Source organism: Nicotiana attenuata, unplaced genomic scaffold (assembly GCF_001879085.1).
Source record: "Nicotiana attenuata strain UT unplaced genomic scaffold, NIATTr2, whole genome shotgun sequence".
Classification (NCBI taxonomy): domain Eukaryota; kingdom Viridiplantae; phylum Streptophyta; class Magnoliopsida; order Solanales; family Solanaceae; genus Nicotiana; species Nicotiana attenuata.
Genome location: NW_017674557.1, coordinates 22,955 through 41,181, shown reverse-complemented (window position 1 = coordinate 41,181; position 18,227 = coordinate 22,955). Strand labels below are relative to the sequence as shown.

The following is an 18,227-nucleotide window of genomic DNA, read 5'->3' as shown; positions in this document are numbered from 1 at the left end:
CCAAAAAAATTGGTACTTTGTAGGGTGTCGTATAACACCCTTAGAGCCCGTTTGGACATAAGAAAATTTTTTCTTTTTTCCAAATAATTTTTATTTTTTTCGAAATTAGTGTTTGTTCATAAAATTTTTAAATTTTACTTGAAGATGCATTTTGAAAATTTTCAAAAATTTGAAAAACTCCAAAAAGCTGTTTTTCAAAATTTTCACTCACAAAACTTCAAAAATAACTCAAAATTATATTCATGTCCAAACACAACTCTAAATTTCAAATACCATTTTCACTTGAAGATTTTTTTAACCCTATTTTAAAATTTTACAATTCTTAGCCCACTTACTAAAAGGGTGTCCGCTACTGATGAGGTGGGTGGTTGGGTAAAAAAAAACAAAAAATAATTGTATTATGTAGTCTAATTAAATATTTAGCCAATCAAACTAGTAAAAGACGGTTAGAATAGGAAAAAATAACAACACACCTGCCACTATTCATATTGCACATCCATAATTAACAAGAAATTTTATATAATTAACACAGACTGCCCCTTCTTTTAAGTCTCTGTCATTTATGTCTATAGGCTTCAACTTCCTCCTCACTAGCTAGTCTTGTGATTATTCTTCCTTTGAACAAAAAGAATTTTAATGGCACATAATAGAACTTGTACTACTCTAAGCTCTGAATCTTCATCACCTCCAATTACACCAAAGGGATCATTACCTGAAAGGGTTCTTTACAAGATGCTTGGCTTTGCTGATTTTTCAAAACGAAACCAATTATCTCCTTCCTTCCATAAGGATTTTGAAGTCGATGAAGAACTTCACTTCGACAGTAGCATTTGTCAGTCTTCTTACCGTGGTGTTTTCGTCGTTCGTCTTGCTATCATGGTACCCAAATTTTATTTGTTGAATTGAAAGCAACTACTGAAATCGTTTTGGCTAAAATATTTCAATCATTTTCTTGGTTCGATCAGTTTTGGCTGTTTTTAGTTTTGCTTGCCAATTTTTGATGATTCACCCCCATAGAGAAAAACCTCTGGCATTAGCAGCCTATTTAATTTTCTGGCTAATTTGCTAGAAACATATCAAATTAAATACTTTGTTTATTTTTCATCTTAAGCTGTCAATTTATTTCAATATTCCACTTCTAATATCTTAGTGGTCTAAAAATTAAAAGGGCAGCCCAGTGCCCAGCATACCACATTCACTAGGGTCTGGAAGGCCGCAACCCAAGGGTTTGATGCAGACAGCCTGTCCTAGAATTAGTGGCTGCTTCCACGACTTGAACCCGTGAGTCGGACGGAGACAACTGTAGTGTTGCTCCTAGGTTCCCCTTCAGTGGTTGGAAAATTGAATCTTGATTTTTCATCTTGAGACAGTACAAGTGTTGGGTAGATATATATATTGAGTTAAATGAGGTGGAAATATGTTCAGATTCTTGATTTGGCCCTTTTCTTTATGGGTGTATGCAGGTCATGCTAGCAATTTTGATTGGAATGCTAACATTATTAACATGGCATTTTACCAGAGTTTACACAACAAGGTCACTTAACACACTAGCATTTGGTCTTCGTCATGAACTTCTGCAGAGACCAATATTACGAATGTGGAACATTTTGAATTCCACTGTTGAAATAACCACTGCTCAGGTTAAGCTGTGTGAGTATGTAATCAGAAAGTATAGCAAGCCTGCTGATCAAGCTCAACAAGTTGAGGTTATTTCTTTCTCCTCTTGCTTTCATACTTTTTGGAAGCAGTGTTCAAGCTTCTAGTTATCTAATTTTATTAATTTGATGTTTGCCCCTCAGCAGCTGTACGAATCCATGAAGGATGTAACGTGGGCTCTATTTGCAAGTCGGAAAGCTCTTAATTCCTTAACCATCAACTATAGAAATGGTTTTGTTCAGGCTTTCCACAGAGATCACAGGAGCAACAATACATTCTACATATACTCTGATCTTGCCAATTATTCTATAAGTGGTATATATGATGTTAATTTGTTGTCGTCTCGTCAAGGATGGAATGATCAAACTATACACAACAACATCTCAGCAGTTTGGTACCGAGAACCCTTAGATCCCTCTACTGGAGAAAAGAATGGAAAACGAAGCATAATTCCTCCCGATGAGTTGATCAACATTGCTGGAATATCTCAAGTACCAGATGGTGCAGCTTCATGGCATGTGGCTGTGAGCAAGTATACAGACTCGCCGTTGCTTTCAGCAGCGTTGCCAGTTTGGGATCCATCGAACAAAAGCATAGTTGCTGTTGTGGGGGTTACTACAGCTCTTTATAGTGTAGGTCAATTGATGAAAGAAATTGTTGAATTCCACAGTGGTCACATTTATTTAACCTCTCAAGAGGGATGGTTGCTCGCTACTTCCACTAATTCCCCTCTCTTGATGAATACTACGAAAGGACCGAAGCTAATGATGGCTATTGATTCTGAAGACCCAGTTATACGGTCTGGAGCTGAGTGCTTACAGAAAGAATATGGAAACAGGCTTCCCCCAAGTCAAGAAGTGCACATAGAGAATGCTAAACTTGGGAACCAGCTCTATTATATTGACTCATTTTTCCTGCACTTAAAGAGACTTCCAATGGTAAATTGTTAGCTTAGCACAAGTTTAGTATATCATGGTTGGATAAGTTCGAGGCAAATTATTAGACGTCTTACTGATCTGCAAACTTTGCAGGTAGGAGTTATCATTATTCCAAGGAAATATATAATGGGGAAGGTAGACGAGAGGGCTATCAAGACTCTGGTAATATTGATCTCAGCATCAATATGCATCCTAATCATTGGATGTGTGTTCATCTTCGTATTGACTAATGGAGTGTCGAAGGAAATGAAACTTAGAGCACAGCTGATAAGCCAGTTTGATGCAAGAAGGAAGGCAGAGGCATCGAGCAATTACAAAAGCCAATTTCTAGCAAACATGAGGTGAATATTCATCAGTCCTTTATTATTAGCTTAACATATTTGTACCTGCAGTGGGGGTTTTAGTGCATTAATAATGGGTTATATTCTAGCAGATCTTCAAAAGAGAAATAATTGCACTGTTTATGTTTACACAGCCCATATTAGAAAGTAAAGGCCATCTTTTGAAAATAAATTATCTGAAATAAAGCTATCAGACATCTCAGCAGTGTCTATCTTTTGGTCTAGTTTTTGCTCGCCATAGTTGTTTTAAATTGCATCAGACCACAGACGAATTCCATGAAAATATGGGGCATTTTGCAAATTTAATAATGACTGGAATAGGTATTATAGTATACTGAATTGTTACTTGCCAAATTAAGGTTCAACATCTGCACCGGGAAATATTAACCAGCACGTACTCCCTTCAAGTTCAGCAGAAGTTGCATTAACATTTTTGCTTGTTCAATGAAGCAAGCTTTTTCTGAGCTTTTAGCTTTTTGTTTATATTTCCTTTCTTTTGGACTACTTTCACTTTTAACTCTATAATTAGCTAATCTTTCACTCTTCTACTCTAGATCTTGCCTTTGGGTCTGATTCATTGTGATCAGTTGAAAGTTTTAGTTTCTCAAAAGTTCAAGTTGTACATTTCTACAGTTACTTCATGCTTTGTTTTTTCACAGTCATGAATTACGAACACCTATGGCTGCAGTTATTGGCTTGCTGGACATCCTTATAAGTGATGGTTATCTTACAAATGAGCAGTATGCAACTATTACCCAGATTCGTAAATGCTCAACCGCTTTGCTTCGCCTTCTGAACAACATTTTGGATCTCAGCAAGGTAAGATGCAAAAGCAAACTATGGAAATATCAACACGTTTGTGAACACTGATATAGCACATTGACAACTCTTTTGATGATATATTGGAAAGAGTTTACTCTTTGATTGGCTAAAGTTACCTCACTGTTCCTTGGAGAAACTATAGTAGCAATGAAATAGTACGATAGATTTTCATGGACCATTTTGGGTAACGTTGCAGCTGGCTTAAGCTTGTTCTTCAAAGAATAGTTGTAATTAGACCTGAGAAAAATCTTATACATCATCTTATACTTTTTGTACAGGTAGAATCTGGAAAACTGGTGTTGGAAGAAACAGAATTTGACTTGGCTAAAGAACTTGAAGGACTTGTTGATATGTTCTCTGTCCAGTGCATTAATCACAACGTTGAGACAGTTCTAGATATCTCCGGTAGAGCCTCTGTTCTCCGTACAACTGTAGGAAATGCAAATGAATTATGATTAAGAGTTGAACTTGAGACTGTTCGCATTGTTTTCTAAAGGCATATTATGTTTTCATATTTCTATCCGCAGATGATATGCCAAAATTAGTTAAAGGAGACTCTGCCAGAGTTGTTCAAATTTTCGCAAATCTAATTAGCAATTCTCTCAAGTTTACTACCTGTAAGTGCAACTTTTTAATACATACATTTGCAAGTCCTTCCATTTGTCCTCATAATTGATAAATCCCTTACAAGAATTAAATAGCATGATTCTACTGACCCTATACCACCTCTGATAAAATGAAGAGATTAGGATTTTGATAAATAAAATTTTCTTGCGAGACAAGTGCATTTGGTGATTTTACAATTTGAAATACCTTACAGCGGGTTACATCATTCTTCGGGGATGGTGCGAGAGTGCAAACACTTTTTCTCGCGGAGGGAATTTTACACTTAATCAGAAAGACTCTTGGTCTGCTCCTAAAGTAAAGTTGAAGCGACAAGAGAGCCAGGGAAAAAAATTGTCCAAGAAAGATAACAAAATGATCTTGTGGTTTGAAGTTGAGGACTCTGGTTGTGGTATGAAATAACCATTTAAACTTATTTTCCCACTTGCTGCTACTGCATATTAACTCTCTCTCTCTCTCTCTCTCTGGATTTCCCCTTTTTGTTACTTTAGGAATTGATCCAAGTAAATGGGAATCTGTATTTGAAAGTTTTGAGCAAGCTGATCCTTCGACAACTCGCTTGTAAGCAGTTTTCACATCATTCTATTGGGTAAACTTTGTTAGTTATATAACAGAATACATGTATGACTGAATGAATTTACTTCCTGCACACCTTAAAGCTACTTAATATCTAACTAAAGAGATTTCATTGTTTGATTAACTTCATACTCAGGCATGGTGGCACTGGCCTTGGACTATGCATTGTACGTACCCTGGTGAGTTCAATTTTTTTCTGTTTCAAATAAATAAGTTTCAGGAATTTGAGACTTTGAATTCGCAAGAAAAAATATTTCAATTTGGATTTGGCTTGAAAAAGAGTTCAAGTTCTGTCTTTAGGATTTTCTAGACTTGATGACATCTTTAGCCCCTTACAAGCCAAAGGATGGCATGAAAAACAACCCCTCTAACCAAAATCCACACTGTTCATAATTTCTGCAAGTTTTCCTCTTGGAATAGGCTTTAAACATAAAAGTGAAGAATATTGACTACCTTACCAGTTTCTAATGATGATACGATGATATACAGGTTAACAAAATGGGTGGAGAGATTAAGGTTGTAAAGAAAAATGGACCAGGGACAGTGATGCAACTATACCTTCAACTAAACTGTCCTGCAGAAGTCACTGGACAACACTGCCAGTTCAATTTTGAAGAGCACAAAATGAGGGTAAGTATCACTACAAAATGATGTGTTTTTAGTGCTGCACCTACGAAATGATGTATTTGCAGGAATACATAGACCATGACCAAACCATCTTAGGCTAACTTCTCTCATTTTATCATATACATCTACAGGAGTTAGTTGCATTCTCTGTGGACGCAATCATCTCTAATCCAGTATAGTCTGCTATTACCGCACATCAATCATAGCATTCACATCTCTAGGACACCTAGGCCCAGTATTTACACACATGTAATATTTTTGGCCTTCCGATTGTTCTATAAAACTTGCACCACTTTGCTAGCCCGCAAAGCTCCTCCATTTCAGTCATCCTATTTGAATTCTATGTATTATATCTTCGTCTATCATACCATTCTTCTAATGACTGAGCCTAGATATTTTTTAAGTTGCCTTCATTTTAAGCACACAATCTCGTCTAATTTCAGTTCACCTCCATTCTTATGGGACTAAAATTGCAGCGGATATATTCTGTCTTACTTCTGCTTATCCTAGAACCTTTCCTCTCTACATTTATGTTCCATATTCCAACTTTTGGTTGAATACTTCGCTAGTTTTGTCAATTAAAACAGTGTTATATGCAATAGCATGTACGTTTTTATCTCATCATGTTTGTTACTGGTCAGTTCATCCATAACTATGTAACAAGTGTAGATTCAAGGAAGATCATTGGTGTAAATTCACAGTTATGGGAAGCTCATTCGTCACTCCACCCCTGTCTCACACTTGTGATCGCTCCCTCATACAATTCTTTGTGGCAAATGTATAATTGATATGGGCTCCTCCTTCGCAAGCACCCATCAAAGTACTTTTTTGGCACTTTATCTTGTGATATCCCTACTTGATTATCTTATCATGATTCCATCCCCAACTAGCCCTTACAATCCCCAGCACCCTCATTAAGAATGGCTATATTACTTTGGACTTGTGAAAACCCTCGTGTACCTTGAGTTAAATTGATTATAATTTTGTGAAAGTCTGAGCAATTTGTACATAATGGAACTTGAATACAGGTGTTGCTTGCACTCAATGGCAGAATGAGTAGAGAAATAATGTTCCAGTGGTTAGAGAGAAATGGGGTGCATACTTGCGGAGCATCTGATTGGAATGAGCTCACTCAAATTCTTCAGGGGATTTCAATATCCAAAAGCCATTTGCAAGACATACCTTGTGAATGTTTAGAACCTGATGATTTGAGCATTCAAGATTCTAGTGCCCCATCACTTCTTGTCATAGTTGTAGACATTGGCATACTTGACTTGAGCACAAATATATGGAAGGAGCAGCTAAATTTTCTTGATAAATACTACGACAGAGCAACGTTTGCATGGATTCTTTACCATGACACCCCCAGTACCATTAAGATGGAACTGCGAAGGAGACACCTAGTTATGGTCAATAGACCACTATATAAAGGGAAAATGATTCAGATTTTGGAAACTATTATAAAAGAAAAAAATCATGAACTGCAGTCCTTTGGCAATGCAACAGTAGAAGGAGATTTGCATGAATGTCTTGAAATTGATCCTAACCACTCTGATATTGCCTGCTCAGATGACTCTGACAAGTCAGATAACGGAAATGAAAAATGTGGAAGTGCCTTCCTTTCTGAAAAAAATAGGGAAGAAAATTTTGCCAAAGCCTCTCTCTCACATGTTGGGACATTAAACAACTACTACATTGACTTCAATGAAGAAAACACTTCGGACATGAATGATCTCAGACAAACGAGGAATGGAGAACATCATTTGACAAGCAGTCCCACCAAAGAGGTCACTAATGCCTGCTCAGATAAGATAGCAGACCAGAAGTCTCTAGCTGATCTTCGTATACTGCTTGCTGAGGATACTCCAGTGCTGCAAAGAGTAGCTAGAATAATGCTGGAAAAATTGGGAGCTAAAGTGGTTGTTGTAGGAGATGGGCTGCAGGCAGTGGATGCACTAAAACCCATGTCTAGTTCTGATGAATGTAGATATGAATCTCTTCTGGAAGAAGGCAGTTCAATTACCCTCCAAGTTGAAAGCGTTCATTCCCTTCCTTATGACTTGATCCTCATGGATTGTCAAGTAAGTCGATCACGACTTTACATAATAATCCCTCCTTTTTCATCTTATAGAACAATACTTGATTGGCCACAGATTGTACTAAAGAAATAAAGACTTTTCCCATGTGCCAAAAGTACCCTTAGAACTTGTGGTTTTGAACATGCCATGACATTTCTATGACTATAAGAGCATAATGTTAAGGTGGTAAACTAGAAAGTTTACAGCTAAAAGAGGTACTACATATAGAAAAATATCATTCTTTTTTTAATAGAGTAAAAAGGAAAGAGTGTCATAAAATGGAACAGAGGGAGTTTTTGGAAGAAACAATCAACAATCACTGAATGTAGGAACATTTAAATGAGAATTGTTGTGTTGTTTCATTCCAATTCTCTCGACATGATCATTCTAAAACTTTCTGCTAATATAATTGTTCTTAACAGATGCCAAAGATGGATGGCTATGAAGCAACAAAGGCAATTAGAAGAGCGGAAATGGGGACAGGAACACATATACCTATTGTTGCACTGACAGCTCATGCAATGTCATCAGATGAAGCAAAATGCTTACAGGTTGGTATGGATGCTTATTTGACCAAGCCCATTGACAGAAAGTTGATGGTTTCCACCATTCTTTCCTTGACCAAGAGAAAATCCTAGCCACCATACCTCTCCAGCTACTGAAAAACAAAAACAGAAGATAATAAACAAAAATGGAAGAGCTCCGAAAACTTGTGAGCTTGAGCAGAGTTTTGATGAGCAAAAGTTTTGCAGTCTGTACAGGAATGTTCTAACTTTGTATCTGTTCTATAGCTTATGCAGAAATTCTAATTAATAAGCGTATATAACACTGCACGCGCTGGCTTTTTTTCTTTTTATAGTTAGCTTAAGCAGAGTGTTGATTAGCAAAATATTGGCAATCTGTACAGGAGATGTATGTATCACATTGAACACTAATTTTGTTATCTGTTATAGTATATGCAAAAGTTTGTAATAAGCGTCTTCAATATTACTGCTGGTTCTTTTCTCTGTCCCCAACTTTAATTTTTGTGTCTTTGTTTCTGTAAACTTCTAATTTCTGAACAATCTTTAACGTGCAAATTACAAACCCAAACTCATCTTGAATTTTTTTATGAAAGAAGTTAATTTAGACAAGACAAAATGTGTAAAAAGAAAGAACATGGCAAGCACAACGCTTTATTGTCGCGAGGATAAATAAAAAAACAAAATAGAGTGTATGTGTGTCAGTGTAACATGTCAAGCCTGAGAACTTTATTATCGCAAAGATAAATAAAAAGGAACACAGAGCTAGTATTAACACATGACGAGCTGGGAAATTTTAATCGAAGAAAACTACTATCAGAATCAGAAGGGCTATGTTTATAAATTAATTGAAATAATTTTAAAAAAATTACACAGTTGGCCCATGCAGGTCTCGAACCTGCGACCTTCGCGTTATTAGCACGACGCTCTAACCAACTGAGCTAATGGGCCTTTGTTACTTCTGCAGCAAATAAATTATAAGATTATTAACTCGATAGCCTTGGTGTATTGAAATTGAGGTTAATTGAGAATTTGAGGGAGAAGAAGCAGGGAAGAAAACCCATAACTCAGGCATAATGAAGGACGATTACGAGGTAACAAGCTTTCTGCTTAGAGCCATTTTCCTGTTAACTGTTTCATATATATTTAAATATCCTTTTGTTTTGTAACACTAGGTATTTTATTTGATTTTGGATTGCGGCTTTAAACCTTCTGCTTTTAGTTTTAATAGACTCTCGACATTGTTTGTGTTTTTTGAAGCTTTAACTGGAGCTTCTTATTACCCCTTTTGGGTTTTTCTTTCAAGTCTATTAAAAAATTAGTCCTTATCTCGGATGCAGTTGAACAATTCTAACTGTAATTTTTTTTTTTTTTGGGAGAAGTGATGCCATATAAAATGACAATAAGTTGGTATGTTAATCAATTGGATATTGAACCTTGGATCTCAAAATCCCGTGGCCTTAGTAGTATTTGAGTCTAGAATGATTATCAAAATAGGGTTAAAAGAAAAAGATATATCAAAATTGGCTAATTTTCAAAAGAGGGTTTTTTAATAACTATGTCTGGTACAGGTAACACTGCCAACTAAAGCTTAGGCAAATTGGAACAAGTGTTTCAAGCAAGTAGTGAGTATTGATTTCTAGATTCTAGCTTTGCCTTATCTGGTCATAGATCACCTCCTTAAAGGCAATCGCAGGGTTTGCAATAGGTGAAGGCTTTAGGAGGCAAATCTACCCTTAATCTTTCTTTAAATAACGAGCAAAAAGAAAAGGAGATTTTTTTCCTCAGATTGAAACTATGGCTAGTTCAAATTGGTGAACTGCCTAGCTAAAGAAAGGAAGAAAGGATCCGATAATCGAAGTGAAAAAAGGATAATCAAGATCTAACCTCTTTTGGCAGTAATAGAATTCTGTATAGAAAAATTTGATTGTTAATAGTTGAAAGTGGAAATACCCACTAAGCGAGAGAGTTTTCTTCACCTCTCTAAGGATTGATGGAAGTGTTTGACTGCAAAATAAGCGTTTTGTATAAATATAGGCATATTTTTTTTTTATAGTTTTTGGTATAGCCATGAAGTTTTTGTATTGAGTGACATTAGCAGACCATGTTATTGTGTATGTTCTCTATTTTTTGGTATACGACTTGTATACAGGAGTTTTTCATACAGTGATAAAATTATTTACCTTAAGAAAAAATTCTCCTTGGGATGGGTTTGATGATTATTGTTTTGTTAAGCATCTGTAGTCATGGGTTTTGGGTTTTGATACATGTATAAGGGACGCCGCTGGTGCATAAATAATTGACATAACCCCTCTAAGATGGAAATAAGCATGGCTAGAAGCATGTCCATGCATATAAGATTTTATTGCTGACTTTAGTTGTCTGAAACTATTTTCCTTATTCTAGGAGTGACCACTGCTTGCTGAAAAGTTTAAGTTTGGTTACCATGCAATGTGCACGAGGATCCATTGCAATTTTCATCTCTATATTGTGCTATTAGCTTTAACTCTCATATAAAATTCCAGGTTGAAGAAAAGAAGCAAGCTGCTGCGGATGTCTTGTTTCAATATTCAAATTTTGTTATGGCATGTATTGGTAATCAAGTTCGACCTTGTGACTTGAGACTGCATTTGATGAAGGTAAGGTGCATTAATGAATTTTCTTGCTGTATCAGTGTCACATGGGAACAATCTCATGAGTACTGCGTGTGATAACCACTCAAATTTGAGGATCTCAGCCATTTCAACCAAATAACGACTCATAGTTGACAAATTTCTAACAGCATGTAAAAGCACATCAGCCATTAGGGACAAATGAAAGAACTATTTGTTTTCTGCTTCCGCTTTTTTCCCAACTCTCTTTTCTTTTGCCATTTCTTTACTCTTTGTCCTCATCACTGCACTAAATCCGAATTTGGTCCCATCTTATCCTTACTCCTTGTTCTCCTTATATAGTATTCTACTGTAAGTTGTTATATTTTTCTTAATGAAGACTGTTGCATGGTTTGAAAAACAAACAAACAAAAAAAAGACTGCTTCATATAACCCTGTGCAACAGTTTCATTCCGACTTCGAGCATGAAACTGAACAGAAAGGTAAAAATCTAAGGTTATTGTTCTTTCCAACATAATCTTCATTTTGTTAAGTGATCCAAGTTTAGTAAGAACAGTTTGATAGGTCTAATAAGCGTGCATCCTAAATATGTTCCTTCATCTGGGGTTTCTAATTCATGATGTAACTTCATCTTCTGTGTTGCAACTTTATGTCGTGATGAAACTTTAAGCTGTGATTTGCCAAATAAGAAATTGGTGAACTGACTAACTGGAAGCAGCTATTACTACTGATACCATATTAAACTAAGCATGACTCAAGGCCACCTCTAAAACTGAGGCATTTTACTGTGTCCGTAACGATTGAACTGATGCATTTACCTTTTTCTTCTTAGAACACCTAAAATGAAATAAGTTCAGAGGAAAATGATTATTACAGTCTTATATATTGTGGTGCTTCATAAGAGCACAGATACCTGCATTTAAGATTAAAAGTGACGTCATTGCATTTTGAAGAGGAAAGATAACATTCTGCACCTGCTATTTCTGTCTAAAGGAATCATAGCAATACTCTATGTCCAAGGCCTGTATTTCCAGCAGCATCTAGATTTGTTTCCAAGGGTCTTTCGGAAATAGTCTTATGGAGGGGTAAGGTCTGCGTACACTTCACCCTCCCCAGACCCCACTTCACCCTCCCCAGACCTCACTTTGGCATTTCACTGGGGTTGTTGTTGTATCTGGATTTGATTTAGCTAGAGTTGTTGATTTGCTCAAATATTTGCACAACTTCTCAAACATTGATGTTAATACCGTATAATTGTTTGCTTTTGGATATTCACCGGGAAATCGGTCATCTCAATTCTTACAGTTGTTGGTAATATTATGTATTCTTAAAGAAATGGAACAAAGAATTCAAAATGAGATCATCTCTCCCTAGTCATTGAATTGTGTGGATAAGAACTGTCCTTTTAATTCTTTTTCAGGAAGTTTCAGGATTGCCAACTTCTTTGAAGCGGGAAACACGTCCAGCACCTTCTCCAGATGTAATGGGAGAATCCTCAAGCTCAGGTACCTCAAGACTGGATAAAGCAGACAGTTTTCGAGGCCCTTAGATTTTGAAATTGCAACATTCTCTTTGTTTTCTAGTTTGCTTTGTGTAAAATACAAGTATCATCAGTTGATGTACTATTTGAAGCATGTAGGATCTTTCTTCATTTTATTCTCAGTAGTATCAGTGTCTGCAGTAAAGCTATCTCTGTCGCATACATGTTTATTATGACAATTATTTCTTCCATCATGACATAAGTTTGTATCGGCGTAAAACCTAAACTATGTCTAGAGCTGACTATCATATAATTTGCTATTATCCTCATCCCTAAGAATATCATAATTTGTTCAAGTTTTTTCAGTAGATTATCCTTTATCAATAAAACCATCATGATAAAGGAAAAATTATCATAGATAATAAACTTCTCAAAACTAACAAAAGTCAATAGTAAGGTTAGTGTGTGACATTTGAATCCATATTTGAGGGAAATTAACCGTATTAGCTGCGAAATGACAATGGGCGATGGATTATACATTTTATTAATTCTTGATCACTACTCGTAACTTTCAATTGCAGTTCAGCAGGGAGAATATCCTTGTCTTTTTGAACGAAACAGGAAACGTATGCATTAATGTCTTTTACCACATTTGAGGGGAAATACCAGTTAAATTGTTGAAAAGAGCAGTAGTAGCAATACTTGTACATAGGGTGTGGGAGTTGTACATGTCAGTTAGAGTTAGTTAGATTTAGGTGTATGGTTAGTTGAGTGGTTAAGCTAATTAATTGTATTGAGTAAGTAGACAGTATAAATAAGGATAGGCTTTTATTTTCTAATATTAGAACATAGTGTTCCTCTCTTTCTTCTCTCTCTTCGTCTGCATCTTTCCTCTTCGATCAATTCAGCTCATATACTCCCTTTCAATATGGTAGCAGAGCCATAGATTCATGGCGATTCCAAGCTGAATTGTTGCGGAATTGGGGACTATTGTTGAAGAATCAACTCTATTGTGTCTAAGATTTGAGGAATCGGTTCGGATTAGCCCTAGAATTTCACGATCGTTGTGAGGAGGTTGTTTTACCATAAAATCCAGTAACATTCACAATAGGAGGCCTTCGTATTGAGCTGAGTTTTGAATTCGAATTGTTGAGAAATTGAATGTGAAAATGCCGCAATCTGGAGAAATGGAGAAGAAAAATGGAAAGAAGTTCACAGATATTCATCCTAGGCATCCTCTTTACCTGCATCCATCGGATAGTCCAAGTAGTGTTTTAATTCCACATCAATTAACGGAAATTAAGAACTATACAACATGGAGCAACCTATGAAAGTTGTGTTATTGGCGAAGAACAAATTAGGTTTCATAGATGGAACATGTTGTAAGGAACATTACAAAGGCGACTTAGAGCATGAGTGAGAAAGGTGTAATGCTTTCGTTCTGTCATGGATCACTAATTCTGTCTCAAAGGAATTAGCAAATGGAATGATGTATTCAACTAATGCTACCAGTGTTTGGATGGATCTTAAGGAACAATTTTACAAGAAGTAGAATTTATCAATTGCTCTGTGAAATCTGCACCATAAGTCAGGGTACATCCTTAGTATCGGAGTATTACTCAATAAAGAGTGTTTGGGATGAATATTGGTCCATGGTACCTTTGCCATGTGACTGTGCAAAGCACAAAGAGTATGCGGAACATATGGAACAACAGAGACTTGTACAGTTCCTAATGGGATTGAACGAGGCATATGCCCAAGCTAGGAGTCAAGTGTTGCTAACAGTTCCTGTACCAACTGTATAATTGAAACAGGATCTGACTAAGGGGGAAGCATAAAGTCAGGGGGAACTTGTGAAGTTCCTGCTACTTCATCTGGTTAATTTTACTCTACATCATGTGTTATCAATTTCTAAGTTTGTCATCATTAAAAAGGGGGAAATTGATGGGTTTACAGTACCTTAGCTTAATGTTTTGATGATCTAACAAAATTACTGTCAAAGAACCAGATAAGGAACCTGACACACTTGGTTCACAACTCAAATCAATGAACTTTAGCCTATGTGAGTTGCTATGACTTCAAAAGATAGAGAATCAATATAGGGACCCGATACCCTTGAGTTTTCCTGATAGCAGTACGAAGTTAACTGTCTACAGCTGGAAAGTGACTGCTTGCACCGTACACAGAAACAGTGCAGCACAGTTCTGCGGTCACTTCTCATTTGACCTACCAAGTAATTACATCATTCAAGTGATGTGATCCATAGCATAAAACATTACAACAAAACATCACTTGAACATTTGAGAATTTAAAAAAAACATTCAAGCATCTGAAAATCAAGCATTCAATTCTCAAGTGCATCAAGAACAAAGTTTAACACTACTACGGACAAGTTCCTACAGCAAGTATCTTGTTTGTCCTTAGTTGAGTTGTAACTTTGTAATTGTTCTTCATTGTAATTCCTACTTTGCTTATCTAGAAGCGTTACTCAGGAACCCCTTGTAAACCATAAACCATTAGTGTTTGTGTCGTGACTAGAGTTAGTCATGAGTTGAAGTCTTTGTAATAGGTGTATTGCAAAGTGGCTTGTAATAGGTGTATTACAAGTTAGTGAGGGACTAAGAGTTTAATTCCTAGATTGCATAGGTTGTAATCTTAAGTTGCTCATAGTGAAGTTGAAATCCTACCAGTGTAGGTCGTGGTTTTTTATCCCCTTGAGCATGGATTTTTCCATGTAAAATCATAGTGAAGTTAAAACTTACGAAATGAAGAGGAAGAAGGACATTGAAAGAAGAGAACCAAAGAAAGAAAAGAACCTAGTACTCAAAGCTGAAAGCAATGACTCAAGTGAGGAGGACTGTGACATGGCCTACCTAACCAAAAGGTTTCAGAAAATGGTCAGAAGGAATGGTGGGATACCAAAGAGAGGCAGTTCCACCAGACCAAAGAATTATGACCTTTGTCATAAATGTGGGAAGCCAGGGCATTCTATCAAAGATTGCCCTCTCCTGAAGCAATAACACTTCAAGTACAACCCTGATAAAGCAGCCAAGAGGAACCCGATTCTTGACAAACGATTCAAAAGAATAAATGCCGCTGACAACGTTGTGAAGCAAGCTCTTGCAGCATGGGAAGATTCCTCCAGTGCGTCTAAAGAAGAAACTGATGCAGGTGATAGTTCTATGATGGCAGTTGAAAGTGAAGCAAATGAATATGATTCAACATTTGCTTTGATGGCTCAATCAGACGATGATGAAGATGATGACAATGATGAGGTAAACTTCAGGGATGTTCAGAGAAATCTGAAATCCTACTCTCCTAAGAAACTCATGTCATTAGCAAATGTATTAATTGATGTCTATCATAGTCTTGTAGATGATAAGGATGCCTTGACCATAGAATTAGGAGATGTTGAGCAAACCAGAGATGACTTGGTAGTCTGTGTGGTTGATTTGAAGGAAACTGTAAATAATCGAGAAAATGAAAAGAAGGTTCTAACCGAGAAAATCACTAGTCTAGAACACGAAAGAGATGATCTGATGGTAGTAGTAGTTGACTTGAAAGAAACCATTGAGAATTTCAGTAAAGAAAAAGATGACTTAGTGGAGAAAGTGACTGTTATTGAGCAGGAGAGAGATGACCTCTTAATAGTAATTGTAGACTTAAGGGAAACAATAAAGGAACTCGGCGATGAGTGTAGGCTTGGAAATTCTGAAAAAGGGAAAGAAGTAGCTAGTGAGGCACACATTAAGCTTGAAAATGAGTTAAATGCTGTGAGAACTAGTTTGTGTGCTGAACTTGAGAAAAATAGGCAGCTCCAAGCAGAACTGGAAAGAGTAAAAAATGATCTTGAGAAGTCCCTTAAGTAGACCTGGTCCTCAGATGCTATTACTGCCATGTATGTTAATAATGGTGGAAACAGACAGGGAATAGGGTGTCAAAGGGGGAGAACTCCTTACAACCCTCATAGCAAATATGTTACTGTACCCGATAACTGATTGTGTACCCATTGTGGGAACAATGGGCATTTCAAAGAAAATTGCCAAGCCAGGGTTCAGCCTCTGCGGAAAAACAAAGTTTTTGCTGAAAGAGTAACTGCTGAAAAGGGACCAGGTGCCACTCAGAAAAAATGCATGTTACCTGCATGGACTAAAAGAGCACTTATCATCCTCTTGCTTATTACAAGGGACCCAAACTTGCTTGGATTCCTAAATCTAACCCGTTATCTCCTTGTGCAGGGAACAGTGAAAGGAAGCAGTCACCAATGGTTCATGGACAGTGGATGCTCAAAGCACATGACTGGAAATACCATGGGCTTTCTTTCACTAAAAGCCCTGCAAGGAGGGAGTGTATCCTTTGGAAATGGAAAAAAAGGGTACATTCTTGGTGTTGGAAAAATTGAAAGTCACTCTCTCACTCAATTGAGAATGTGTACTATGTCAATGGCCTTAAGTGCAGTCTCTTGAGTGTCTCCCAGATATGTGATAAAGGAAACAAGGTGGAATTCTTGTCCAAGATATGCATAGTTACAAATCTAGTAACTGGTGAAGTGGTACTTGTGGCCAAAAGATACAAGAATATCTACGTTGCTGATTTCGAGTCTCTACAAAGTGGTGATCTGAGCTGCTTGAAAGCAGTTGATGATGATGTTGAACTGTGGCATAGAAGACTGAGGCATGCAAGCTTATCTCTATTGAATAAGCTGATTCAGAAGGACCTAGTTCATGGTCTGCCCATATCAAAGTTCAAACAACACAAAGTCTGTGATGCCTGCGCTAGAGGGAAGCATGTGAAATCTTCATTTTAGCAAAGAAGGATGTCGGCACCTCAAAACCACTTGATCTCCTTCATATGGATCTATGTTGCCCTATGAGAGTGCAAAGTAGGGGAGTAAAAAGATATATCTTTGTGATAGTGGATGACTACTCCAGATTCACTTGGACTCCGTTCCTTAGAACAAAAGATGAAACCTTTGAAGTGTTCGTAGCCTTTGTGAAGAAAATCCAAGTGAAGATGGAATCAAGAGTAGCATGCATTAGATCAGATCATGGAACAGAATTTGACAATGCTATGTTTGATGAATTTTGTAACGAGAATGGCATTACTCACAACTTCTCAGCCCCAAGGACTCCCCAGCAAAATGGAGTTGTGGAAAGGAAGAACAGAACCCTTGAGGAAATGGCAAGAACAATGCTGATCGACAGTGGGATTGCTAAGAACTTCTGGGCTGAAGTTATCAACACCGCCTGCTACTTGGTGAACAGGTACATGATCAGGTCTATCTTGAACAAAACTCCCTATGAGTTACTTAATGGAAGGAAGCCCAAACTGACTCATTTAAGAACATTTGGGTGCAAATGTTATGTTCTCAACAATGGAAAGGATCAGCTTGGAACTTTGATGCCAAGTGAAGTTATTGACATGACAAAGGGAAAGGCAGACATGATGAGTTAAGTGAAGGAGCCAAGTGAAGACAGTACAATCTCTTCTGCCAGAGAGGAACCAGGTACCACAATTACAACCACTGAAGCTGAAGAACGAGTGGTTGATGCAGTTCAAAGTACTCCATAGGTAGCTGAGAGAAAAACGTAAGGGAACCAGTCAGACTTACCCAGATCCTCTACAAATGAAGCTCAAATGCCCAATTGGAAACACAAAAGCTCCCATCCTCTTGACAACATAATTACCCCTGTGGATTCAGGAGTACAAACCAGATCAAAAGCTAGAAATTCACTTGCCTTCTCAGCCTTTCTTTCCTAAATAGAACCCAAAAACATCAAGGAAGCCTTAAAGGATGCAGACTGGATTACAGCTATGCAAGATGAGTTGCATCAGTTCGAAATGAATAATGTATGGCACCCGGTACCTAGACCCTCTGATAAAACCATCATAGGAACCAGGTGGGTATTCAGGAATAAGCTTGATGAACATGGAAACACTACAAGAAACAAG

General features: G+C 37.1%; 2 protein-coding genes and 1 non-coding gene across 4 annotated transcripts; 2 read left to right on the top strand and 1 right to left on the bottom strand.

Moving 5' to 3' along the window:
* The first annotated feature begins 527 nt into the window (after positions 1-527).
* LOC109218890 (histidine kinase 1) lies at positions 528-8,669 on the top strand. 2 transcript variants are annotated; one of them, XM_019383287.1, is made up of 13 exons: positions 528-879; positions 1,464-1,706; positions 1,803-2,594; positions 2,688-2,935; positions 3,595-3,754; positions 4,036-4,162; positions 4,285-4,374; positions 4,578-4,772; positions 4,873-4,942; positions 5,094-5,136; positions 5,447-5,587; positions 6,613-7,665; positions 8,085-8,669. In XM_019383287.1, the coding sequence occupies exons 1-13, from the start codon at positions 637-639 to the stop codon at positions 8,298-8,300; spliced, it is 3,621 nt and encodes a 1,206-aa protein (XP_019238832.1). In that variant the 5' UTR covers positions 528-636; the 3' UTR covers positions 8,301-8,669. The 2 variants fall into 2 exon arrangements, with proteins under 2 accessions (XP_019238832.1, XP_019238831.1); XM_019383286.1 differs by having other exon boundaries at positions 1,800-2,594.
* A 391-nt stretch (positions 8,670-9,060) lies between these two features.
* Positions 9,061-9,134, bottom strand: TRNAI-AAU. Its single transcript has one exon. It is a non-coding gene; the product is annotated as a tRNA-Ile (tRNA).
* A 57-nt stretch (positions 9,135-9,191) lies between these two features.
* LOC109218894 lies at positions 9,192-12,604 on the top strand. Its single transcript, XM_019383295.1, has 3 exons — positions 9,192-9,277; positions 10,709-10,822; positions 12,216-12,604. The coding sequence occupies exons 1-3, from the start codon at positions 9,260-9,262 to the stop codon at positions 12,342-12,344; spliced, it is 261 nt and encodes an 86-aa protein (XP_019238840.1). The 5' UTR covers positions 9,192-9,259; the 3' UTR covers positions 12,345-12,604.
* The last annotated feature ends 5,623 nt before the right edge of the window (positions 12,605-18,227 follow it).